Consider the following 26,425-nt stretch of genomic DNA (forward strand, 5'->3'; position numbering starts at 1 on the left):
GGAAAAAAACTTGTGAAAATGCAATACAAAGAAATTGACTGAAGTTAAAAAGCTTTGAGAATGATTATTTAGTGCTTTATTTCCCGGCGTTTTCATAGCCCCAATAAGCAAACAAACTAATCGATAACGCATGGGCCACTGGACACGTTAACATACAATAGTAATGAACCAACAGTGTTGTTTACCTCTCTCCCCTCTGGCCAAATATGGTATAAGCAAAAGCAACGAGAGTTTTTGCCAACAGACTCGCATTCTAGCTTGCAGAGATCCGTGTTGTTGTGGAGTGATTTGTGAGGAAGGAACACGCTGGTGACGCCCAGAACAGAGTATGCTCTAACACGCCACTTGGAAACTAAGAGGGTACCTGTTTTGGCAGACAAACTAACGAAGGTAAATAGAAACCGGCAAAGCTACAATTCCTAACAAGCAATATTAAGTGAAACTCTCATTAATCAAATTCTCTTATTATTAACAATCACTGAATTTGATATACAATTGTCACAGGCAAAATGTAAGCGAAAGGAGAAAAAAAAAATACATCAAGTAAACCTGCATCTTTTAGAGTAAGTGCTTATTTTCTTGGTGATTAACATTATTTTATGCATTTTATCTCTGCAATGTTTTAGTCTACCCAAACCTTCAGATCAGGGGGGAAACCTTACCTGTGTAAGATCGAGGTGTCCGCTTTTTTATCCTAGTCCGTTGGCACCCATCAAGTCTCATTCCTGTTGCCAAGGTCCATTGGCACACAGCTCAACACACTCGAATTGCTTGCTTTATATTGGCCTGGCTCCACCCGGATAGGGTGGAATTCTGATTTGCAGTCTCTAAGCCTAATTCCAATGATTCCGCGTGAACTTCAGACAATAATTTCTTCAGACAAAAAGTGCTATTTTGTTTCACCTAAGAATCTACCTTAATCTTCCACTCAATATATCTTTTCGGTGCATTTGGTCGCCAGATCCCTATTCTTTTTCTTTTTCTCTAAGATTGAAAAGTAAGCGTAATAAAGGACGACAAACATAGCACATTCTAAATTCAAATTTTTATTTTTCGATTTTCATATAAATTTTGATGTCTTAAAATCGCTTCTCACAGCCCAATAGAACTACTCTCGGGCGACCTGTGTCAAGATCCTTATCACAGCTTGGGGCAGACTATTGCTCAATGGCGGCGGCGGTATCAAACCGCTACCGCCACAGCTTTATCCGTGATGACAACCTGCAACAGTATCACAGAAAACCAGGGTTCAAGGCATCGCAACCGTGCCACAAACATCCAAAATATTTCCCTCTGCTCGAACATTCCACGCAAGAAGAATGAAGCCACCCAGCGCCATCATTTTAGGGAAAACACGGAGCATTGCTGGGCCCAGCAAAATTTGCTGATTGCCCACCATCTTGCATGCTACTGTGAAATGCTTCGCCAACATCTCCTCTGTATTTTGGTCAAATGAGCGAGGCTACGCTAAATGTTGGATTAACGACCGTTGCTACGCAACAAGTGAAGGCCCACTGATCTTGGTCACGTGACTAGTGGTTTTACGCTCGTCGTGCAGCCCCAAGAGGATAACGCGCATAGGGTAGTCGGTCCTTTTACTTGGGCTGTTCTTGGTCACGTGACTAGTGGTGTCACGCTAGTCGTGCAGCCCCAAGAGGATAACGCGCATAGGGTAGTAGGTCCTTTTACTTGGGCTGTTTTTATTTGCCAGTTGATGGACGATGTGGCTAATATCTTCTCTGTATGTCTAGACCTTTTGCTTACGGCTTAATATAGATCTCTATATTTCTAAGTCTATTAACTGGTTGAGGAAAGCCTAAGTGGAAGGTTCATGAGAGCATATCGGCTTTCGCTTTATGGGCCAAATCTTTTAACAGTATCGCTTATCTAGAAGTCTCGAGTGGCCTTTCGCGGAACCTTAAACGCTTATAGTATGTATACATTAGACGATATTGTTACTATTTGGGGGAGGAATAGAACTGTAGCACGTAGTATTATTAAAAAAGGGGTGAGTTCTTAAAAAGACCACACTTACATTTTTGAAATCGATATCCAGCAGTTGATACAATGTCCATCGGCACAAGTTTACCCTAGAAAACATTTTACCTGAATATAATAATAGAGAATAAAATGCTTAGTACAGAAAAAGCATCTTTTACAATACTAGACCAATATTTGCAGCGGAAACAATTAAGGACTTTAAAAGCATTTATTCTTCTCTAATACTACAATACGATCGAGGGTTCTAGAACGATCCATCGCATCGAATTATCTTGAAACTAAATGTAACGATATGAAGATTGATTAAAAAAATTTCAGTTCTAGAAAACTCCAAGGAATTTTCCACTGATATATTTAAGGAAAAAATCGAATTCAGCTGTATTTGTCATATTGAGTACGGATATTGGTGGTTCGGTGGATTCGGGTTCAGGAGTTTGCTTTTTTATTTCTTAGCACAAGCAAAGAAAATTCATAGAAAACGAAGATCCAGAGGCAAGAACTTCAACTTACTAAAGGACTCTATGGAAAAAAGAGTAGGTCTCTATACAATTATTATCAATATGGATTTTTATAGCTAGTCTTACATAAATTAAGACAATATTACCCTTCTCAGAAACCTTTTCAAAAGAGGGAAAGACAATATCGGTGCAGTGGTTAAGTCAACCATAAAAGTTATTTTTTTTTTCTGAAATACACTTTGCAAGTCTTCGAAGAAGTTTAAAAGCGATAGCATTGAAGCAAATATAGTATACTGTATTTCTGATAATAAGACTAATATTCTATCTTATGCATCCAAAATTTAACGTTTCAGTCAAAACATGAAAGAGTAAGTTACAATAAGCTCTACAAGTTTTCTCCAGTCTTGATTTATACAATCTCGTAAAAGTAGAGCAACCATGTTTGGCGATTTGACTTCCACACCTGTGCCAAAAAGGTCTATCTTCTTTTAAATCTGTGTAGGAGAGAGTCGGAAATTAGTTTTTTAGCGTTTGTTTATTTTTCGATCTCCTTAGGAGAACGCGTGCTTATTGGTCGATCGGAAAGTGTCACAGGAACCTTTGTCCTATGGAATGTTTTGAGAAGAGCTGTAAACGGAAGTTTGGGAAGAGAAGAGTAATGTGCTTAACGCGGTTATGCTATCTTCAAAGACAAAACACACTGTAGAAAAAAGAGATTTTAGGCGTTTTTGTTGGAGCATGCTATCTTTTAAGCGTGTGGCGATCTTTTATGGCATTTAAAACGAAAAAAAGCATTTTTTTTTCTTATTAGTAATGCTGATGTCAGCTGAATTTTTTTCTTTGGGATTTATTCGTAATATCATTTTATCAGAATCGAAAATATTAAACCCACGGTGTAAATTAGAATAAGTCCAAATGATCTTAAAATAATTAAGCTGATTATAAGGTCAGAGTTTTTTATGCCCCTCCCCCCCAAAAAAAATACAAGTTGAAACAAGCATATTTGCCTACTTTAAATAGTTGTGTATACCTGTATATTCATATATGCACAGATATACCTGTATATACATATATGCAGAGATATACCTGTATATACATATACGCACAGATATACCTGTATATACATATATGCAGAGATATACCTGTATATACATATATGCACAGATATACCTGTATATACATATATGCACAGATATACCTGTATATTCATATATGCACAGATATACCTGTATATACATATATGCACAGATATACCTGTATATTCATATATGCACAGATATACCTGTGTATACATATATGCACAGATATACCTGTATATACATATATGCACAGATATACCTGTATATACATATATGCACAGATATACCTGTATATACATATATGCAGAGATATACCTGTATATTCATATATGCACAGATATACCTGTATATACATATATGCACAGATATACCTGTATATACGTATATGCACAGATATACCTGTATATACATATATGCACAGATATACCTGTATATACATATATGCACAGATATACCTGTATATTCATATATGCACAGATATACCTGTATATACATATATGCACAGATATACCTGTATATACATATATGCACAGATATACCTGTATATACATATATGCACAGATATACCTGTATATACATATATGCACAGATATACCTGTATATACATATATGCACAGATATACCTGTATATACATATATGCACAGATATACCTGTATATACATATATGCACAGATATACCTGTATATACATATATGCACAGATATACCTGTATATACATATATGCACAGATATACCTGTATATACATATATGCACAGATATACCTGTATATACATATATGCACAGATATACCTGTATATACATATATGCAGAGATATACCTGTATATTCATATATGCACAGATATACCTGTATATACATATATGCACAGATATACCTGTATATACATATATGCACAGATATACCTGTATATACATATATGCACAGATATACCTGTATATACATATATGCAGAGATATACCTGTATATACATATATGCAGAGATATACCTGTATATACATATATGCACAGATATACCTGTATATACATATATGCACAGATATACCTGTATATACATATATGCAGAGATATACCTGTATATACATATATGCAGAGATATACCTGTATATACATATATGCAGAGATATACCTGTATATACATATATGCAGAGATATACCTGTATATACCTGTATATACATATATGCACATATATACTTGTATATACATATATACACATATATACCTTTAATGCGTGAGTGCAGGCGTTCATATAACAGTGCTCAATACATAGGTGTAGAGCAGGATATGTCTTGGTTTGTAGGAAAAAAACACGCGAACTACCGTTTCATCTCTACAAGCCTGTTTCAGGCTTGTTGGAGCCTGCGTGTGGCTTGTTTCAGGCTTGTAGGCTTGTAGAGATAAAACGGTAGTTCGCGTGTTTTTTTCCTACAAACCAAGACATATATACCTTTATATACATATATGCACATATATACCTGTATATTCATATATGCACAGAACAGATATACCTGTATATTCATATATGCACAGATATACCTGTATATACATATATGCACATATATACCTGTATATTCATATATGCACAGAAAAGATATACCTGTATATTCATATATGCACAGATATACCTGTATATACATATATGCACATATATACCTGTATATACATATATGCACAGATATACCTGTATATACATATATGCACAGATATACCTGTATATACATATATGCACAGATATACCTGTATATACATATATACATATGCTGCACTCGTATTATTTATGTGTCATAACCCACATTGCTTCATGTGTATCAAATAAACCAGCAAATAAAGTAAAATCAAGTCTTATACCTATTTCAAACGATAACATTCGGAATATCTTTGTCATTACCCGCCGACTGCTCCATCGGTATTTAATGAATAACAAAATAAGAATAAAAAGTATACACCTATTTCAAAAGGATACAGTCGGAGAACAGCAGAATCTGTGTCATTACCCGCATTGCTCCATTGATATTAAATAAATAAGCAAAAAAGAATAAACATGTATACATCCATTTCAATTTCAAAAGTTGCATTCAGGAGAAGCAATGTGACGTAGCCCGCAGTGGCTCATGGGTAACGTATGAATGGATGAATCCATAGGTCATTATACTTAAAGTTTCGAAAATCCAGACAACTCGGGGTCACTAAAAGAGGAAAGAAAGTTGGAAGTTGCCTGGCTTGCTAAAGAGAAAATAAAAACACCGCGATATTTTTTTTTGTTAACAGTATCTAAATTATGATGCGTTACTAAATTTTCAATATTCTGCGAGCTCTCGTCATTCCTTCATTCAAGCATTTATTACATTGCTTTTTGATAGGTCGTCAGTGCCTCATCGGAGGAGTTATGTGATTGGGAACGAGCAATGCATTTTTTGTGGTACCCCATCATTCCTTGCGCCTCGACTTCAACTTTAAAGAATACCACTCCTTTGTTATTGTTTATCACTAAAAATAAAACGGTTTATTCGCAGAGAAATTTCAAAATCACGGTCTACGAATGAAGTCAGATACTTTATTGACGATATTTGATTGAAAATATCTTGGTAACTCCCTTGAATTAGCCGATGGAAATGGATTCTTTGAGTGACTCGCCATTGAGCGGGAGCATAAAATGGCGGCGTGATTGGCTTTCTTTAATCGACTTGGAGTACAAGACTGGATGAACACGGAGCTATTGCTATACGCCAATACCAAGCTGCATGCTCGCAAATCGGCTCCATTTCTCCCTTTTTTTATTTTATTGTTTGAAAAATTATGAGTGCGTGCTTTATAAAGTTCTTGGTATATTCCTATTAAACCTGTAGAGTCATCGAAACGTTTCTTGAAAAGAATAATATGGGAATTCTCAAACAGTATACCATATACATTTTAAAGTTTACTCTTAGAATGTTTTCCTATCCTATTGACGATGAAAGCTAATGGGTGTTTAATGGCTACCTATGACTGGACAGCAACTGGACAACGAACTTTTTAAACTACATCTTAAGAACGGGCCTGGATGACCAGTTAAGTCTATCATAAAAATTAAGCATACTCTATTGTACTAGTAAAGATTTATAAAAACAATCGTGTATCTGATATGAGGGTACAACAGGACTATAAATCAGATTATAGATTTCGTGCTAGCATCCCTGGGATTTCCAACTAGTGATAAAACCTGAAGTGGAAAAAAAATCACATCCTACAACACGATAACAAAATTGCAACAATATCACAACTATCGGGACGCATCCAGGAAGCTACAGTCAATATTTTTTTTAAGTGGATTTTCTATCATTTTTTACACCTAGTTCCTCTTGGTTTTGAGCATCATGTGGTTTCAATTACTCAATTGAAAGTTCTGGAACCAATTAGCGGACGGAATCACACGTTCATTACAAGACTTTTCTTCTTATCTTCTTCGAGTATCTCGTTTTATCCCCGACCTTCTGTGGACAAGTCTTAGCTTAAGGGCAAACGTCATTATCAGATTTTATTTTTCTGGAGAAATTAGTCAAAGCTCCGTTTATAGTTTTAAGAGCCCATGTAAGCCGCACCTTTGTTATTTTAAATCAATATTGGTAAAAAAAAATATCAGAAGCAATCTCCAAATAACCACCTAAAGACTGGAATCTTATACTTTATTTACCATTTCATTTGAAAATACAACAGCTCTCCAAAATCAGCCGATGGAAATGGATGGTTTTTCCCACTTGGTCCATTGGTAGGGTAACAAAATTGTGGCTGACAGAAGTTATTTCAAGAAATCGAAAACAAAACAAAACAAACAAACCGCCTAGTGACTGTTTCTATGGGGCATTTTGCAGGAGACTTCAGCTTGTTGAACTTGTCTCACAAATCAAAGTGAATGCCCCAAAAGGTAGCGCTTGTAAACGCCGTGAGACATTTCAGCAATAGTTAATCGACCCAGTTACAATAAAAACAAGTTTAGAACGAAAGACACGCGAATAAATACAATTCTCTTCTTATGAAAAGAAATAAAAAGGGGCTTAAACAGAGCAATGATGCATTAACCTTTGGCGATGCTCATATCATAGCGTCTAAGTTATCTTATCGCGGCTAAACTTCAACTGAGAGAATCTTATCAGAAATGAAGAGCCATAGATTGTGAATGCTTGTTCGTTGACACGTATATTGGACAGAGCCGTACAATTATCGGAAATAAGAGTCGTAGATTACCCACGCTTCTGCGTTGACACGTAAATTGGGCAGAGTCGTGCTATAAAAGTAACATAACTGATCTATTTTGGCTGGCGAGGGAGGTAAAACAATAAAGATTCGATCTTAAATGATTCGTTCCCAGCTGTTTTCGGGGACTTATCCGCAGCAGCTGTGGGGTGCGACCAAGTTTAAACTCGTAATTTGGTAATTAGAACAATGATAAAGTTGCCGGAAGAACATCAACATTTTTATGAGCAAACGTAAGTTTATCAAAATAGAGAAATCGAAAAGAGGCAATGAATTTCCAAATGGGAAGACATGACATCGACCGAGAAAAAGATCACCAATAAAGTATATGTATTTATATAATCATTTGACTTGTAAAAACAAGAAGGGGTTTGAGTGAAGAAAGCAAATTAGAATTTGATACCAGAATCTCTTTATGATCTTCTGATAGGTAAAACAGTTTTCAAATAAGACAAATATCCTGAAAACCGATTAAAATTCTTTATTTTTTTTCAAAATGTGCGGCATTACTCTCTCGGATATTAAATGGTGAGAGGCCTAATAAAATATAGTTGTTGTTTTTTCTAAAGAAAGAAGGAAATAAGAATAAAGAAAACAAAAAATATATAAAATTAAAAGTTACACGAGTTTAAGCTTGTTTATCAGAATAGAATAATTAAACTCGAAACACAAGTGCTGAATGTAAGAAGATCAACATCTAAATCTTTTCATGATTTTTTGATAGCAGATTAGACAGTTTTCAAAGTTTAAATTAGATCAAAACCCTTAAAAGTGCAATTCAGCTGTTAATACTGAAGCTTAGTGCTGACAAGACAGTACCCCATGGTTCTAGATGGTATTTGTATACATTTAAAAGGCACCATTTTTTCCAGTTTTCCATGAGATCTCTATTGCTTGGTTAGGGGTGGTGGCGAGAGGCCAAAGCGAGATTGTGCTAGATGGTTAGATGCAGGTTTGGAAATATGATAACGTTTACTCCAGCTCAATGAAAACGGAGTACAAATTCGAGAAAAATTTTGTAAAGTGGGATTCCAAGCAAAAAGAATTGCACTAGGTTTCAGTTGCAGCGTGACGCAAGTTCGAGATGTTTTAATTATCGGTCCAAAAAGGTTTATGCTTATCGGATAAAAAACGTGTTTCGATCAGAGAATTATAATAAGGGATTAAAACAAACTATTAATCAAGCACGCAAGAAAATGATTTAATTATAATATTGATAATATCATGTTTTTTGAAGTACTAATCCTAGACATATAGACATTTAAAATACATTATTGTGGGAGCTTGTTTATTATATATCAAATATGAAACCCAAAATAAGAGACATTGCATCTTCTCTTTACCAAGTTCACAGTTTAAAAGACTCTGTTATGTGTTTTTTTGTAGTACCACGTTTTCATGAAAAGACTTGAGGAAAAAAAATTAAATAAATGGTATTTTCTAACTTTTGGTCTCATCCATAAATTGAAGCAACGAGAAAAAAAAATGATTGTTAGCCCATCGAAAGTATTTTCTTAAAAAAGTTTTTATTGTTTATTATTTTTTATTGTTATTGTTCATGTAGTGATTTGATTATCGTTAAAACAATATCACAAGTTAAGTAAATAAACAAGATAGAATACAAACCAATAGAATTTATATTTGCCTAAGAAACACAATCAGTTTTACACGAGAACAATTTACTAAACAATGTTAATCTGTCATGTTTAATACCAAGAGGTATACCTTTTTAATTAAAAACAAACAAACAAACAACCCACCGTATTCATGGAGCCGTAGGCGAGTTAGCAATAACGAAAGAAATATCAACCAAAAAATAATACAGCCAATATAGAATTTTGTATGCGCCTAATACAATACCACAAATATTACGCGAGAACCCTACCTGAAACTATGAAATTATTCTTTGAAGCAGAAACTTTAACCTTTAACTTGAAAACTTATTTCAGAACAACAAATTCGCCCAAGATCAACGCTCAGTGCGCGAGTTAAGGGAACAAACAAACAAAATAATATACAAACAATACATTTGTTTACGCCTAGTGCAATACACAACTAAAGCTACCTGAAACTAATAAGTTATTCTATCAAGCAGCAGTTCCGAGACTTATAACTTAGTGCAATTCAACCCTGACTACACGGTATCACCTAATGCAATTCAACCCTGACTACACGGTATCACCTAATGCAATTCAACCCTGACTACACGGTATCACTAGGTAGACCAAGCTAGAACCTTTACCTTGATCCGCCCACACTTGAGTCGCCTCGGGCGATTCCAAGACCTCCCTATCTGGCCCCGAGTCCCGATAAGCGTGCAGGTGCGGCGTGTCTTATAGCTATAATATTACTCTAAGTATCATAAACATGTACAAGCACTCTGTCACCAAATTAACATGATATTAAGTTTGACACACCAATGACAGGACGCACCTTTCAGCGTTAATTTACGCCCGCACGACATGCGGGACCGCCCTCTTGTAGATGAGTATATATAAGGGCGGCGAGGGGCTCAGGGGATAAACCACTCGTCGAGATGGGCTTCAAGTATTTGTTCAAGGTAAGCGCATCTAGAGATATACTCCAACGCCCTTGGCTACTCAAACATCTACTTTAGTAATCCGATTACGATGGAGACTATTTTGAATCTGTGTGTCAGGTTACGGGATAGCTTAACCTGAATAATCTGGAAACGTTTAAAAGATTTTACAAACTAGTAACAGCAGGCGAAAAGAACGCGGAACCGCTGATAATTTGTCAGCAAGAAATTGAAATGGGTCAAAGACTACCAAGGCGTTTATTGGTCTGCAAACGTCTAAAGCGCACAGGCGGCGAATCCTCGTGTTAGGCTAACGCGCGATCGGTTCTCCCTCATGTCCGGTCAAACCTGCTAGGCCAACTCTAAAGGAAACTATACTTGTGCTGTTGCACTTCCAGCATGCGCTCAGTACATTTGAGACAGGCAAAACTTGGGTAACTTATTGTCTGTTTGAAGCTCGATATAAGTACGGTTTATGGAGAGCGAGGTGTGATGGAGGGAGGACGGGGTGAGGTATGCTAACAGTATCTAACAGGGTCATTGCGGCACGCCCTAACAGCGTTCACCAGAAACAGAGCGCGATGCGCTAGTCTTGACGAGTATGAAGTGATAGAAGCAGCGCGCGAAGATATCGTATACGCCTAAACAAGATCCGAATCTTTAAATAATATTTGCGTGCGAGAATGTAGCATCTAAAACGGCATGTCATCCACGCGTATAATTCCAGGACTTTGTGTGTGACTGTTCTACTTATTGCGAGAAAAAACACTCTTTCATACAGGAATGTCTGGCTCATCTCCAAGAAATCCAACTCGATTGTAGCATTTTCGGTGATCTCAATGATGATACAGTCTTCATATCGAGAAGTCACCAGAACGTTGCAGCACGATTTTCACGCACTTTAGCCAAAAAATTCGTCGGCGTTAAAATCCTGTGCAATTTTAAAAGATGTGGGAGTGTAACCTTTGACATAAAATAATAAAAAAGAACATGCCCGTGGTGGTTTCAAACGGTTTGGAACAACCCTATTGTTAGCGTTATAGAGTTGTACTATGGAGAGCAATGCTTCGTTTATTGGGGTAATGTGACATGCAATGATAACCGATAGGCCGGTGATAGGAGATAAGTGGACTACACAAGTCTCTAGCTATGTGAAGGGCGGCCTTTGTGACCCAGTGTATGATAACGAGCCGGATAATCAATGTACTGGTCACAGAAATGTGGCGGGTACTCTCAAAGATTTGCAATCAGAGGCCGAAGAAAGGATCATAAAGGCAGTCGCATCTTAAGCGGATTACACGCGACTTCAAGGCCTCAAATCTACTAAGTCTGAAGCGTAGGTAAGAATATTACAATAACGAATTGCGATGCGATATAAGAGCAAGTTAAACAGATTACTAGCGATGAAAGTTTATGGGGACAGAGAACACAGGACACAGAAGAAGAATGATATATCTTCTTAGGAATTACAACGGAATAGTTTGCATTGCTTCGCATTGTATCATTGTATCTTACTAAGCGAAAAATGATTTACAGGGAATATTTTTGCATAGCTCCGCATTGCATTACTATAACTCTATAAACCACTAATTTTAATTTACTGAGACAATATAAGGCACGAATGCATGCCATAATAAAAGCCCCAACATTATGCCGCAGATAAACATTGCCCATGGGAGAAGTTTATATTTGTCTGTTTTTGAAATAACAAATTTAAATTCGTCTTGCTTTTTTTTAACAGAATATGTATCTTATATCCTTTAATAATTTTAATACGCCCGTTTGAATTTTCTTCCAAACGCGCTTGTTCGTTTCTGATTGGTTCGAAGTTAAGTGCGCGGCTGTGGATTGGTTCAAAATGGGTGCTTGTCTGGAACAAATGGCGACACCGCTCTAATAATACTGTTTTTGTTTTGTGGTTATCTTGAAAAGTTTTTGTCCATAATCTTAAGTTTCAGCATTGATAGTTATAAACCGCTTTAATAGATATTGTAAACTTTAAATATTTCCCGCCTCTTTTAAAGACGTCCGCATCCGTTTGAGACTTTGAGATTTCCTACCAGACGCAGAGAGCCCTTGACAGCACAGCACGCCCTTTTTACTGTTCCCATTCAATATTTAAACACAAAAGTTTTATACTGTGTTTGCTTAGTTCAATGGGGGAATATATCAATAGCTTGCCCAAATCAGCCGATGGAAATACTGCTATACAGAGTATTTTGGACCATTACAAAACCCATACCTTGAGTATTATGGTATGTTTTTTCTCACTTGGTATTTTGCTATACAGAGTATTTTGGACCATTGAACCCATACCTTGAACATCATGGTATGTTTTTTTCTCACTTGGTATTTTGCTATACAGAGTATTGGATCATTACAAAACCCATACCTTGAACATCTTGGTAACAACCACTGTGATTTCAATGAGCCATAACAGCATCCGCCATAGCATAACCGTGTGTGTTATCTGAGGGAATGGCCATAATAGGACCAATGTTTGCAGCCACTGAAATTAAACAGACCCTGTTAATTTATAAATTATATAATACTGTATTCCAACAACAGTGAAAACATCCATTATTATCTACCTACAAATAAAGGTATTCATACAAAATAGGTTTTTACACAGAAAAAAATAGTTATGAACAAAAACAAGGCTATAATGATACTGCTTTAGATTTTTCTTTTCTTGAAGGCGCATGCGCGCGACCAGTTTTAGTCGCATAGTTCAAACTTCAGTCTCAAAAAGTTAAAAGCTAGGTTTGCTTTCGGTTTGGCTCCCGAACTCATATGTGGTAACGTTTTTGTTACTAGGGAGTCAACCAGTACATATTTTTTTTTTAAATTATAATAATTCTCTGACCTCTCTGTAATGTAATGGACCTGCAGTTAGTTTGCTACTAAACGCTATTATTTGACTTTTGTCAATTTTAAGCCCAACTTTTTTGTCAACTTTACCATGGTTTTTCCTACTCATGCTAAGTTGTAAACTTGTCGCATAGCCCTCGGGGCTATAATTGACTATATGACGACAGGTGAGGAATGCGTCATTCCATCCGCTGAGCATACCTAACAATAATTTCGAATATTGGCTTAAACAATCGATGGCCATCTTACGTGAGACGTGTAAGAATGAACATCCTTGTATGGCCTTATAAGGAAGCATGGAACTGATAGCTTCACGCTTTGTTGGGAACAGTTAGTCATGAAAAAGGTTAACATACCTGACTATGTTCATTGCTATTTTCAATATTTTGCGATTTTTTTCTGACAAACTGCTTGTCCACTTTCGGGCTTCCATCATTTAAACTAACGATTTGATTGGTCAGCGCCTTGCGGAGAGTTGATTTGAAACTATTTCAGTAGCGGATGTTACTAAAACGGGGAACGGGGAACAGGGATCTGGTAAAGAGTGGTCAGCGGTAGTGCACAAAAAAACAGAAGCGATGTAGCAACCTCATGTGCGTTTCTTTGGCTCTTCTCTCGTTAAAATGGATAGTAAGAGAAATCTCTGACTCTGTTTCTAAGAATATTGAGTCATTCATGCGCCCATTGAATCCAATCTAATACGATAGCCGCTGACCACTCATTTCCAGATCCCTGTTCCCCGCTCCCCGTTTAAGTAACAGTCAGTAGCAAATAGTTTTTATCTTCATGTTTTTCCTGTCTGTTTTGAAAATAAATGACAATTACACAACAAAAACAACAATATCTACTCTCCTGAAAAAATCAAAATAACAGTTAAGATATCAAATATTGAATAGCAAATAACAATAGAATATGGAAAAATAATCACTAAATTGCTCATGCAAGAGGGCCATGCAGGTTGTAGCAAGGACCGTTTCGCGTCCCAGTGAATGTACAGAACAGAAGCTGAATCCATACGTGTCGCATGATGTTTGTAGAGGTATGAATTTCAGAAGTTGTGCTAATTTGTATTTTTATATTCGAGAATCGATAATCATCAAAGCAATTTATAAAAACGAACTAAATATTCTTTGAAAAATTCTCAAAAAGATTGCCAGACTTGAAATACACCAAAATTAAGAACGGCCAGCCTCAACTGAAAATCAGACCTTCTTATAAAAAGTGTTCTACTTCTTTAACAACTTAACAGTAGAGTTACCATGATTTTTAAAATCCACTCACAAAAATAATTTCTTAGAAATTACAGTTTAAGCCGATGAATACTCTATATACTTAATTACACGCATAGTTTTATCGGTTCAACTAAATGAAGATTTAGGATGAAATAATAAACGGAAAACCAACCCATTAGCTGGCAAAGGTGTAAGAGCAGCCATCATGGCTGCTGGGTCAAAAAAATGGCAAAGTTCAAATTGTGAGGCTGTATTAGCTTGTATTTGTTTGTTTGTTTTCTTTTTGCCTAGTGGTAACCTGTGTAAAATATAACAAAATAAGCTTTGGTACTTTTTGGTAGATAATCCGTTCTTGATATGATTGAGCAAATTTGTCATAACTCATGAAAAAGTAGGTGTTCTTACTATACATCTCAAGAATTTTGTTTAATATTGCACAAGGAACCTCTAGGCAAAACAATCTTGAGATATTGAACATTGTAAGACTCTTGATTTGTCAAAACAGTCACAAAAACGTCAGCAATCTTCATTTGTTTTCTAAAGAGCCGGTCTAGTATTTTCTATGGCGTCAAACTGAGATGTGCACGAAACAAATGATCGACTGGCGGAAATTCTAATGATTATCTGCTTTCATGAATAGGTATACTAAATGCCTTTTTAATAGCCTGACCTTATAGAGTAACGAAAACTTCAAAGTCTCCGCAGGAGATGGCGAAAAAAAATGTGCAACACCTGATACGCATTTCTTTTTTCAAGTTCAAGTTTAAACGCTTCAGTCAAAGTAGTAAATTTGAAAGACGCTCTTTTAGTGTTTCGAAGTGCAATACTACTGCAAGACTAAAAGATGAGTGAGCATGATTTAACTATAGAATAAAATTATAAATCTGGCCATCTCCTCTTAAGCTTATACGAAAAAAAATCAGTTTTGCTAGAAAATATTGTGATTCAAACATGATAATAATAATGATGACTAATTTTGGTGGGGCATTTAAGACTCACTTAAGGGTTTCTACGCTCTCTAGTAAATTTCCAGACTTCATAAGCCTTTTATGACGTCATACTCTCATCCCCTCAAGGGCCACTATCATTCACGTAGACCTATACAATAACATGTTATTGTTACGCTTCGTAGGCACAATGCTTCTTATATGTATCAGTTCTATTTTTATAAACGCGTTCTTGGCTCGTTGCGCAAGATAATAACTGGTTATGCTATCGGCTGTAGTGATGGAGCACCTGTCAGACTTGATTTCATCCCATTCCGTCCAGCTACTGAGTACAGTGGTCGCCGGTACTAGGAAATGGCAAGGTACAGAGAGAACATTGATAATCTCCAATCTCTATATTTTTATGTTGTCGGGCCCAGGTATGCTTGGCGTTATACGGTGTTTATCTAGCTGAATATCCAGAAAAATGCTGTATGCATCAGTCGTTAAATTGAGGCATAACAGAACTTGATCGATGGGCGTAAGTTAATTTTTGGCACAAAGTTTAGAACGTTATTTAGAACGTGTTAAAAAGAAAGAAGTAGCAAAAAGCACGCAAATTATCCAGAAACCATGGCTAAGGCTGAAAAATGAGTCAGCTTTGACGTTGCTGAGCTGCTAGCTGTAAATGCAAGAAAACATAAATATACCTTTTGATAACACGGTCATGAGTTCATCAGTATAGTATAGTTGGTCTGTTAATTTTTTGTCGACCTTGTTATCAAGACAAGACTTTGTGCCGAGAAGCGCATCCCCACCGTACTTGCCACGAGCTTAACATGTGAGCCTCTTCTGTGAGCGTTTAGGGACTTTATAATTTTAATGTGGAGTAACCCTGAGGGTCAAAACTGACGACAGCCCGTCTTTGGCACTTCCTTTACGTGACGAGGCTTACATAGTAGTGTAACTTTATGTTTAGTGTTGAGTGGTTTAACTTTCTGACTAGTGTCGACTGGTTGAAGTATATGACTAGTCGAGTGGTCAAAATACTTGCCTGGTTCTAATACTTAGCTACTGACTGAATCCTTCAATATATTTAATGCCAAGTGTTCCTGAACATGTGCTGTGCGTAACAGTTGCGTAATCATAGTAACGAATACGAAGCTAGCAAAAGTTGTAACACATGTACAATACTAATACTACAATACTAACTCGTAATCTCGCACCGAGAATCATCTACTTACTGCGAATGCTTAGCCGGATTAATCACATGTAAAGGCCTCGATACATATTTGGATAAAGAATTCAGGCACTAAGACAGCGGATGACCCCAGAGGTCGACACTTAAACCTTCGCACTTATCTACCTATCAATGATTTTTTTTATGCAATATGAAATAAGAGACGATGAAAAGAGCTAATCCATCCTCTGGTCATCGCATTTTGGAGTGTTGAGTAAATTATTCGCTATTTTTTCTATTGTTTAGTTTTGTTTCTTTAGTTTTTGAACTTGGCCTTTTGTCGAGTCGGAACTCTCAAAGGCGTGCCACTGAGGTAACACAGTAGGAAGTATTTCTCAATACCAAAAACATTACCTGTTACACAAGCCTAGCGTCCAATCAATCTCTCGTGTAACAACCAAGACCAAAGTCCAGGCTTTCAAAGTTGTGATGGGGCTTTGCGCGTGTTCGTGGAAGGTCTCTTCTAAAGGAGGTCCAGAGAATGAGCTTCTTTCCTCATTCAATAACCCAATTGATTTTCGTCAGGGCCCATTTTTTCACGTCGCCTGAAGCTCTTTGTTATAAATTGAAAATACTAATAACATATCATAAGATCCGTGGAATCGGCTACTGGATGAGCGCACGTTTGTAGTATGAGTATTGCCCGTCTCTATGCCGTCCGAGGCGAGACTGGGCTGGAATATTCGCGATGCGTTGAATAACGGCAAACTATGTAACTATGCCATGACCCCTGCGTCGCGGAAGGCTACACAATTGCCTTGAGCGTGCGACTAAGTCTAAAATAACAACACCGAAATAGACCCCTTTAAACAGGTGATCGAAGAGGCTAGCAAAATCAATCGTTTTTGAATTATTAACTCCCACAATTTGTCCAACGAGCGCGGCTTCTGCCACTTAGCACCAGGCATGCGAACAATCTGTTACAATGTCTCAATAAGAGCGATACCACAGGTTACCCCGTGTCACTCGAGGGTGTCATGACGTCATACGTTTGTCTTTGAGAGGCGATGGAACGGACTAGAAGCGCAATGGAATGTCAACTATAGCCCCCTACGAACTGGAGAAATATGCCAGATAGTTGCCGCCGGAGAAGAATTAACATCATTATGTCGCAGTGATAGTGACTGACACGGGAATTTCAGGATTCATCAAAATCGTCGCGGTTTTACTAAGCGCTACAGAACGTCAAAATTTCGCGCGTGAAAGAAGAGGTAGGCCTTTACATGTGAGGATGCATCGATTGTATCAATGTTGCCATGTGTCTTAATTAGATTACCGCAATTGTGAAAACGCGCTCTCATTGAATATCTTCAGAAATGAAGATGTTGCAAGAAGTTACATAAGTAGCTTCGGCTCTGGTGAAATTCGTATGGCCTATAAATTTCATAAATACATACGACTAGAGAAAAATGCATATAATATTTTTTTTTCTAATAGCATATGATAGTTAAAAAAGCTCTGGAGTTTTTTTTGTCCTTTGAAAAGTTCTTGCGAATTGATTTTCTCAATAAAGAACGCAGACTTATTTAAGGTTAAGACAAATAACTTAATATAAAAGAACGCTAGAAACAACCTTTGTAAATATATAACACTATCAACACAATTTTAACGAAACATCCAGCGTGGTTACGATTGACGCCATAGCGAAGCACTAGAGTGTAACATTTTGCGACAACAGTTGTTATTTACTCACTGCCAATTGTCAGTGGCTTCTTCCGGAATCTTCTATACCGGATATTCAAGCATTCTGTGTTTGAAGTTTGAGTAAGAAGTAGACTTTAATTATCGAAATATAAGCATCGCCAAGTTATTCTTGACATATTCAAAGAGGGTTTGAAATGGGTTACCTGTTTGAAAAAAAAAACTCTAACTCATCTATTTATCTATCAATGATGATGAATTCTTTATTTATGTCTTTGAATTTTGCAAGACTGAGGCTTGTATCAATCGAAGTTTTGGTTTGCGCACCCTTGGGATGGCTCTCACCTGTAAGTTTGTTTTTACCATGCCACCCGGCAATGTTAGCGACCAGAGAACACGCGCGTTACATGAAAAGCGGTCTTTTATCCTTGATTACCTAAGCAGTGTATAATTAATAGCCTTGTACACCCTCCACGATAAAGCGACACGGAAATGTGTGCGTGCTAGGCGTCAGAAAGAGTGGGGAAGTTAAAATGGATTCTTCTAAGGCAAAGGTGACTTTTAAGGTTGGTCAGACGATGAAAGACTCTGTTATCGGTTGCGACGATTAGTTTGACAATGTTACGTGACTGCACTGGTAAAGCGCACGTTTCATTGACATCTGAAGAGACGTGTTGTTTTGACGTTCAGAGTCAAATGTATCAGTATTTTCTTACGTCTTTAGGAAAGGGAAGAGGGTGTGGGGTTTCAGGGGAAGCATTTTAATGATTCCCGTGCTTTACCAACAAAAAAAAAATCAGCTATTATTCATAGTTCAACAGTGTGACCTTCTTCTGTTAGCTTAATTAGTAGGAAACAAATCCTAGTTCAGTATTACTGTGTACTTATCCTTTCAAACATACATTAGAAAGATATAATAGCTTATTTGGTATAACGGTACGCAAAAGCCTTAGGTATACGTAAGACTTTGGCCTCTTCTTGGAATTGGCCAGTTTTATTTTATTTTATTTTTTACTTCTTAAACTGGCAAAAACAAGTCCCATTTTTTTTTTGCTTCACATTCTAAAAAACGCTGATTGTAAATTGAAAATATTTAAAAAAAAAGCCCTGAAAATGAACTTTTCCCCTGATTAACCCATAATAACATATCAATTTCCATATGCTTCGAATCCTGATGATTATGGAGAGAAATGTGAAAATCAAGTTACATAATTATTTGAGCTTTTAAACTTTCCATGGCTTAAGTTCTAAAGCTTTCACTAACAGTAAATATTACTTGTTTACAACGCTTTTTATTCTGATACGTGACATTAGCGTCCCCCACACCGGGTAAGAAATATCTGACTTAAAAAACAACCTGGGAAACTCCTTAATTGTTGACAAATAGATTTTCAAACATCACCCTCTTCAAGGATATCATCTCAAGATGACGGACAGAATCAGCTCAATCCAGGCGAAATAAAATCTATAACTAAAGACTTCTGTGATATAACAAAAATTGGAAACAAAATCCATGACAAACAGATATACTTTGTTTGTTAGTTTTGCGGTCTTGGCCTTTGATCTGAAACTTAATTTTCACGCAACGCATCAACATTCTTCTTATAGGGTCAGATGGAAGAGCTAAAATGCTTTTATAGTGCATAAAGTGCATAGAGTGTTATAAAGCTCAATTTGCAATGAAATATAATTTTCGCTACAGAGAAATATATTAAAACACCATGCTGTGTATGCACATGGGGGAAGATAGACAACCGTCTACGCAGTTGAATTGAAGAGGCAAAAAAAAGTTCAGATGGTGTAATCTAAAGGACTGCAGAAAACTGTGGGTATATTCGAGCACTAGATATATGATGTTTTTTTACACGATTTATTTTGCACTTTATGGGAGCAGTACCTTTGTAACCCAGTCACACTAAAAACATCAGTAAACTCACAAAGGAATCGACCGATAAATCAAGAGTTGTAGACTTTAAAGTAACCAAGACTGTAATTATACACAAAGGAAGAAAGAAGAACGTCTTTTCTTATCTTGATAACTAATTACAACAAAAATGTAGCCTTTTACTTGGTCAACATTGTTAGGGTAGCTTTACAAAAAGTTCGGAAAACCTAGTTTTTGTTCATAAGACACGGCACTCATTGTAAAACCTAGTTTCCTTTGTTTTTGTTTATAAGAAAAGGCACTTATATCTTAGGTGTTATTGGGGTTAGAAGGAAAGCCCATAGTAATAAAGTTAGAAGGGTAGCCCATTGGATGTGTAGTTATCATATCGTACTTTATACTAGCTAACGCTTCCATTCGCTTTAACAACCAAATAAGGCCAACCGGTCAATATCTACAAGAACTTCAATCCAACTTATGATTAATAGACTTCCTGTTTTTCAATGAAATAGTTTTCCATTTTTAGAATAGACATGTGTCTGGGAGGTAAGCTTGCTCTAGACGGCCTTCCTGTTAAATGGGCACACATTAACAAGATGTTGCTGTATATACTCCGAGCATCGTAAGGAAATGGAGCCGATACTGATGGAGTGCTAACCCTAGGGTTTACAATGTTTCAGGACATTTCTCCTACAAGGCTTCTAATGCCTTCGACAAGTCTCTCGGCCTCGGTGCAGACCACTACCACAACGGCCCAACAAACAGCGCAACAGCAGGCGGCGGCAGCAGCCGCTCAACAACGCTCCCCAAAATGCGCGAGGTGCCGAAATCACGGCGTCATCTCCATCCTAAAAGGCCACAAGCGCTTCTGCAAATGGAAGGACTGCACGTGCCCTGACTGCAACCTCATAGCGGAACGGCAACGCGTCATGGCTGCGCAGGTAGCGCTGAGAAGACAACAAGAAAGTGACGCAGAGCATTTCACCAACTTTCCTTACAATCACGTGCAGTTCTACTACAACTCTTCCGGACAGCGTGGTCAGGATGGAGGAAGCTCCAAGGGTCCGATGTCTCCGAATGATGTCCTAGCAGCGGTGAAGACGCCAGTGTCGCCTGTTTCGAGTAATGGTACAGCGTTCAGCGAGCATGGGGGTTCACCGTGCAGCACCCCAACCGTCAGCTCCGGTAAGTAACGTTCTTAGAAAGTAGACAACACGAGACAAGGGGAGAGAAAAATAATAGAGATTTTGAGATATTAGGTTAAGTAAGAACTACAGTCAGATGCTCTAGACGATCGTAGACATCTATAACGATATCCTCGATGTTAGATTAATTTCCTTTCATTTCCTTGTCAAAAATACAGAAAATGCATAGAAATTTGCATTGCTTTAACTTACATCAATGTTATGATGCACATTTATTCTCCTAGAATCTTACCGTAACATCTAGTTTCCAAAACCACATTGCGCGATTTCGATACAAAAGGTAATAATGTGACATTGATCTTCTGGCAAAACGAAAAGCAACGATTTTAATAACAGGCTGGTCTCTATCATTTACAGATGTTAATCATATACTAAACTCTAGGTCTAACGCTTGCCCTGTATATTTGTAGGCTACTGATCTATTTTCATTTTGAAAGTTTACCTCCCGTGACATATCTAGCGTCTAAGTTAAATAACCTTGAATAAAAAATCGTTTACATTAACAGATTTTTGGAAACACGGAACAGGTTGTGCCTGCAAAAGTACGGCTAACAATGTCTCAAGGTCTATTTTCTCTGTGATTGCTTTAATTTGTTTATTTTAAAAGCTAGCATTCTTAAAAGAACTTAAAATTATTCAATAACATAGACACGACCAATACCGCATTATTCCATTAAACAGTCTCAGAAGGTTTATGACAAAACTTAAAAGTTTATCTTTAAAAACGATGTTGGCAGCGCTATAACTAAATTCATCATAGCTATGAGTCATTCTTTCGAGAGGAAACGTAAAGTTGTGCTCTTAAAAGTATTCACAAAAATGTTCCAATTTGATTAACAAAATTGTATAGTTAGACGTAACAGATAGGTGAGCGCAAACAACATACAGATACTTGTCCAACTTCACTATTGACGACCATATCTCTTAGCCAATAGCAGTAAAGAATGGATGAATAAGTATAATAAAAGGCAGAGTAGATTGCAAAGTCAGTGAGATTTTAAAAACAATCAGCAAGAATTGACGATTTTGATCAGAGTTAAAGTAACAGCAACAATCATCCTGTAAAATTTTACACGAGTCTTGGATGATATTTAGAAGGTAACATAACATACAACAAACTTAAGTAACCCCTGGAAATCTAGATCTGTATATATTCAGACAACACACGCACATATGATTTCATAGTTCACAGCTTTCAATATAGAAATATCATGCAGTTAATAGAAGGAATGGATACTAGCTGTATCTTTAAGTTATTGGACTTTTTACATCGGAGATTTAAACAATGGCATCATTTACCTGTGTTCCTCTGAATGCTACAATATCGCATGCTATTGCTACATTATCAAACGGGTCATCAATTAATCAGACACTTGTGTCTAATCGACACAAAATCTTTAAACGTGTTATACCAACACTTAACAGTTACATGGAGTGAACCTTCACAAATACAAGAACATATAATAGTACAATTCTAGAATTCTACAGATGTCTGCTTGGTTAAAGTATCCTAGTCAGAGAATGTTCTTGTCCTAAAGACTGATTTGACATAAGCATAAAGATTTATTTTTTTGCATGCTGATTCTATTATAGCCTTCAGGCACGTAGACACAGACATGCTGTGTAACCCTAACAATAACCAAAAAACCTCAACTTTGTACAACTTTCAAACACATCACGGAAGGCTTCGCTGCTTCATGTTTGAGTTAAGAAACTCTTGGAAATGTTTTATTCTCTTATATAGTCGCCATTTCACGACGGGTTTAATGATTAGGATTTTCGTGCAGGCGATAACATAGGCACTTACTCCTTAATCCTCCTTGTGTTTAGACTATAAATTAGCATGTTTAGGGTTCAAAGAGCGCTTGACTCGCCGAGAAGATGTCACGTAACTAGTAAGACATCTGAGAACGCTAAGAACGAGAAACGCATCTCTGAATAAATTGGACCACAGAAATCTTGAGGTAAAGCGCAAGTAGCAACATTCATTTTTTTTAATCTCTCTTGTTTTGTTATATTGTTTATTTGTGCAGATCATAACAGTGTTTACTGTAATAACAATTAAGTGATCAGCGATGAGATACGCATTCGTCTTAGCTTAATAAAAGCTTAATATTTCACCATTAGGAGTAATAATGTGCTCACACCAGCCCCAAAACAAATTCCGTGTTTTAAAATTATTCTTGAAAATATGATTTTCCATTTTTTAAACTGAAAAACACAGTATGTACCCCAAAACACAGCTTTACCTTTTGCTTACCAAATACAATTATTAAAAACGCCAAAGGAATCGTGGATAGAGTAATGGAGACTTTATTCTATTCCCTCTATAGCTATTACGATTAGCCGGCTGTCAGTCACGTAAATTCTAAAACGTTTAAGGCAGAAAAAAAAATGCTTGCTTTTCACTAAAAGGCTATAGTATTCAGATACCCCTATTAACCTCGTTTATATCCTAAAACAGCCACTTGTCTGGGTCCCCTGGGTTGCCCGGTAGTTACCAACTGTAGTTTGGTATTCTCAGATTCCCTGATACAGTAATTGTCCATTTAGATTAATCAGGTTTTTCCTGTAATGGGCACGCCGCAAAAGTGAATACAATGGAGTAATTCGTTGAACAACACGCGAAAAGACCAATAACGAGAACAGGGAAAGATCAAGAAAAGACGTTCACGTCTTGGTAGTTATTGTAAACTCTTATGTTTATCTATCTAGAGTATGATATTATCAGTTATAAACAAACAGTGCTTGCATGAATCTTGTATTAATGACAAGGTCTTGTTTATCCATGCAGCTGAACCAAGGATGTCTGATATGGCCCTCAAAAGGCAACGTTCAGAAGAGGACGACGAGCCCCCAAACAGTGACCGAAGATCGCCCGATCAAAAGCGACAACGTCCGGAAAACATTGTTCTATCAAATGGCTTTTCAAATGATGTTCATGGACGTATGTTTTCAGCGGAGCACGCACGAGCTATGAATATCTTGACGAGACTTTTCCCGGAGCAAAAACTCAATGTGTTAGAGCTGATTCTCAAAGGGTGCAGTGGGGACATTGTACAGACTATAGAATGCGTTCTGCCAAGTCACGAGGAAGCCTTAGCAAGGGCTCAAATGTTCACTACTGGACCCCCAAGGGGAATGTTTCCCATGCCCTCCCCACTGAGGAATGGATTGTCAGCCTTCTCGCCTATCACACCAGGCTTACGGCCATCCTTACCCATTATGCCTTTAGAGCTTCACACTGCAACGTCATGTGCCAGTGGAAAGTGCCCTGGGTGTGTGTACTACCCAGGGATGGTCCCTAGGAGTCCCAGAGATGCCCCCAAGGAGCCAAGGGAGTATGCCTCTCCCCCACCACTGCCCTCTAGGTCACCTCGGTCACCAAGAACATCAGAAAGTCGTTCGCCCCCAAGGGAAGAAATGCTGGACAGTCAAAGAGTGCACTCTGCTACTGCTGCACTCATTTCAATGAGCAACAGTGCACAGTTATTCCACAATGAACGCTCATCTGTCATTAGGAACAATATGAGCATGGTGGGATCCCCGACAAGTGTCAAGTCACATGATTCCGTCAGGGGATCCCCATTAAGGAACTCAACAGGGGAATCTACTCCACCCAGTAATTAATCTTTGACTACTGTACAAAACATTCAACCCATTTTCACTTTTTTTCTTAGTTATTTAGTGCTAGTTAGACTTAAAAGAACTTATTGGTAAGGAAAAGACTGATTTGACAGTTTAGATCATTTAGCTAAGAAAGAAGCTATCTTTGGATATCAGTGCTTTGTATTTTGCTGATGAACCTTCGGGATGTTGAAACACAATCTTTTATTCTATTCATATTCATAGCAACAATGAATATCTAAAAATCTTATGACCATAGACATAAAATAAAAAAAACTAAAAGTTTATAAGTTGAACAACTTTCCAGGCTGTTCTACACTTCAGTATGTCCTACGACATTACTGTAGTTATGATAGTGATGATGTTTGTGGGTTAGGGGTTGTATAAACATTGCAATTGATAAGTTCTTAAAATAAAAATAAAAAAAATTCTAAACAAGACGAAATGAAAATAAATACCTAACAAAATAAAAGAAAGCAGAAAGAGAAAACAGAGGAGCAAAATATATTTTCATTTACTACAGTACTCTACATTCATTCTTGAATCCAGTCATACAGTCATATACTGTATGGAGTGCTTTTGCCTCTGGAAGAAACTTTGTTTTCCTTATTTTAAAATGGAGTCAACTCTTGCTTTTATGACTCCATATTGGACCATAATTAAGGTGCTATATGATCAGCAAAAAAACTGTTATGGATGCAAATCTGAGTCATTACTTTGAACTGTATTTAAATTTCCTTCGTCTATAATGAGGTGTCCATATTACATAGGTCATTGTTTTAAAAGTAAGAGTTGACTTAATTATCTTTGCACTTGTTTGTCATCTTCATTTTTCATTTTAAATTCTTTTAAGATGTATTGCAAATTCATAGGACATCACTCTAGATGACATTCATGTCTATTTTGAAATAGTCTTTTGAAATAAAAGCCAATGGAAAAGATTGATTCTTGTATAGATTTTTGTGTCTTTTCAGGGGCGTAGCCAGGGGGGTGGCTAAGGGGGCCCGGCCCCCCCCTTCTAGCAGCCAAAAACACAGTAAATGTATGAGACATTATCTGAAATACAGGAGACAATGCCTTGAAAGGGCCTTTTGGGCCCCCTCCTGTTAAAAATCCTGGCTACGCCGCTGCTTTTGTACAAAAAGCTTCACCCTAGAGTTTTCTACTCTATGTTGTGAGGAATAGATCAGGAACTTATCGCACCCCCCCCTCAATTCTTCCTTTACCTTTATAAGCTATTTGATCAACACTAAAATAAAATGTCTACATCAATCCCTTAGTAGTAAGATTACAATTTCAGCCTTGTGGGATATTTAAATCAACAAAGGATAATGTTATGATCTCTCCTTCAGCAGTGCAAAATAGTGGTTGAGGTGGGTTTGTTAACAAAAAAAGGATGGTGACCAATTAGCTGGTTGATTAAGGTTATTTCTTGATATCAACATCTATTACCCACAAGTAGGCAATTAGGCTCTGGTTGTCTTTGGAAGAA

General features: G+C 37.1%; 2 protein-coding genes across 8 annotated transcripts in view; one reads left to right on the forward strand and one right to left on the reverse strand.

Annotated features, from left to right (window-relative positions):
* The window catches only part of LOC116611365, a 28,491-nt gene that overhangs the window by 1,607 nt on the left and 459 nt on the right, over positions 1-26,425 (reverse strand). The window contains exons 2-3 of the mRNA XM_048730137.1: positions 12,699-12,815; positions 663-2,106 (exon numbers count right to left, since the gene is read on the reverse strand). Coding sequence (XP_048586094.1) covers positions 663-723 — 61 coding nt within the window. The 5' untranslated portion in view covers positions 724-2,106; positions 12,699-12,815. The remainder of the gene's footprint in view (positions 1-662; positions 2,107-12,698; positions 12,816-26,425) is intronic.
* Positions 374-25,876, forward strand: LOC5503394 (doublesex- and mab-3-related transcription factor A2). Of its 7 annotated transcripts, none has more exons than XM_048730127.1 (3): positions 374-390; positions 20,782-21,286; positions 24,101-25,876. In XM_048730127.1, exons 2-3 carry the CDS (start codon positions 20,806-20,808, stop codon positions 24,934-24,936), a joined length of 1,317 nt encoding a protein of 438 aa, XP_048586084.1. In that variant the 5' UTR covers positions 374-390; positions 20,782-20,805; the 3' UTR covers positions 24,937-25,876. The 7 variants fall into 7 exon arrangements, with proteins under 7 accessions (XP_048586084.1, XP_048586083.1, XP_032227636.2 ...); XM_048730126.1 differs by lacking the exon at positions 374-390 and adding an exon at positions 2,508-2,534; XM_032371745.2 differs by lacking the exon at positions 374-390 and adding an exon at positions 10,299-10,327.

The sequence above is a fragment of the Nematostella vectensis genome, chromosome 7 (genome assembly GCF_932526225.1).
Source record: "Nematostella vectensis chromosome 7, jaNemVect1.1, whole genome shotgun sequence".
Taxonomy (NCBI): domain Eukaryota; kingdom Metazoa; phylum Cnidaria; class Anthozoa; order Actiniaria; family Edwardsiidae; genus Nematostella; species Nematostella vectensis.

Coding starts and splice junctions, on each gene's coding strand:
- LOC5503394 (XM_032371744.2), top strand. CDS start 18,750: ATGGATTCTTCTAAGGCAAAGGTGACTTTTAAG. Junction 18,783..20,781: donor AGGCAAAGGTGACTTTTAAG/GTTGGTCAGACG, acceptor ACAATGTTTCAG/GACATTTCTCCTACAAGGCT. Junction 21,287..24,100: donor CACCCCAACCGTCAGCTCCG/GTAAGTAACGTT, acceptor TTATCCATGCAG/CTGAACCAAGGATGTCTGAT.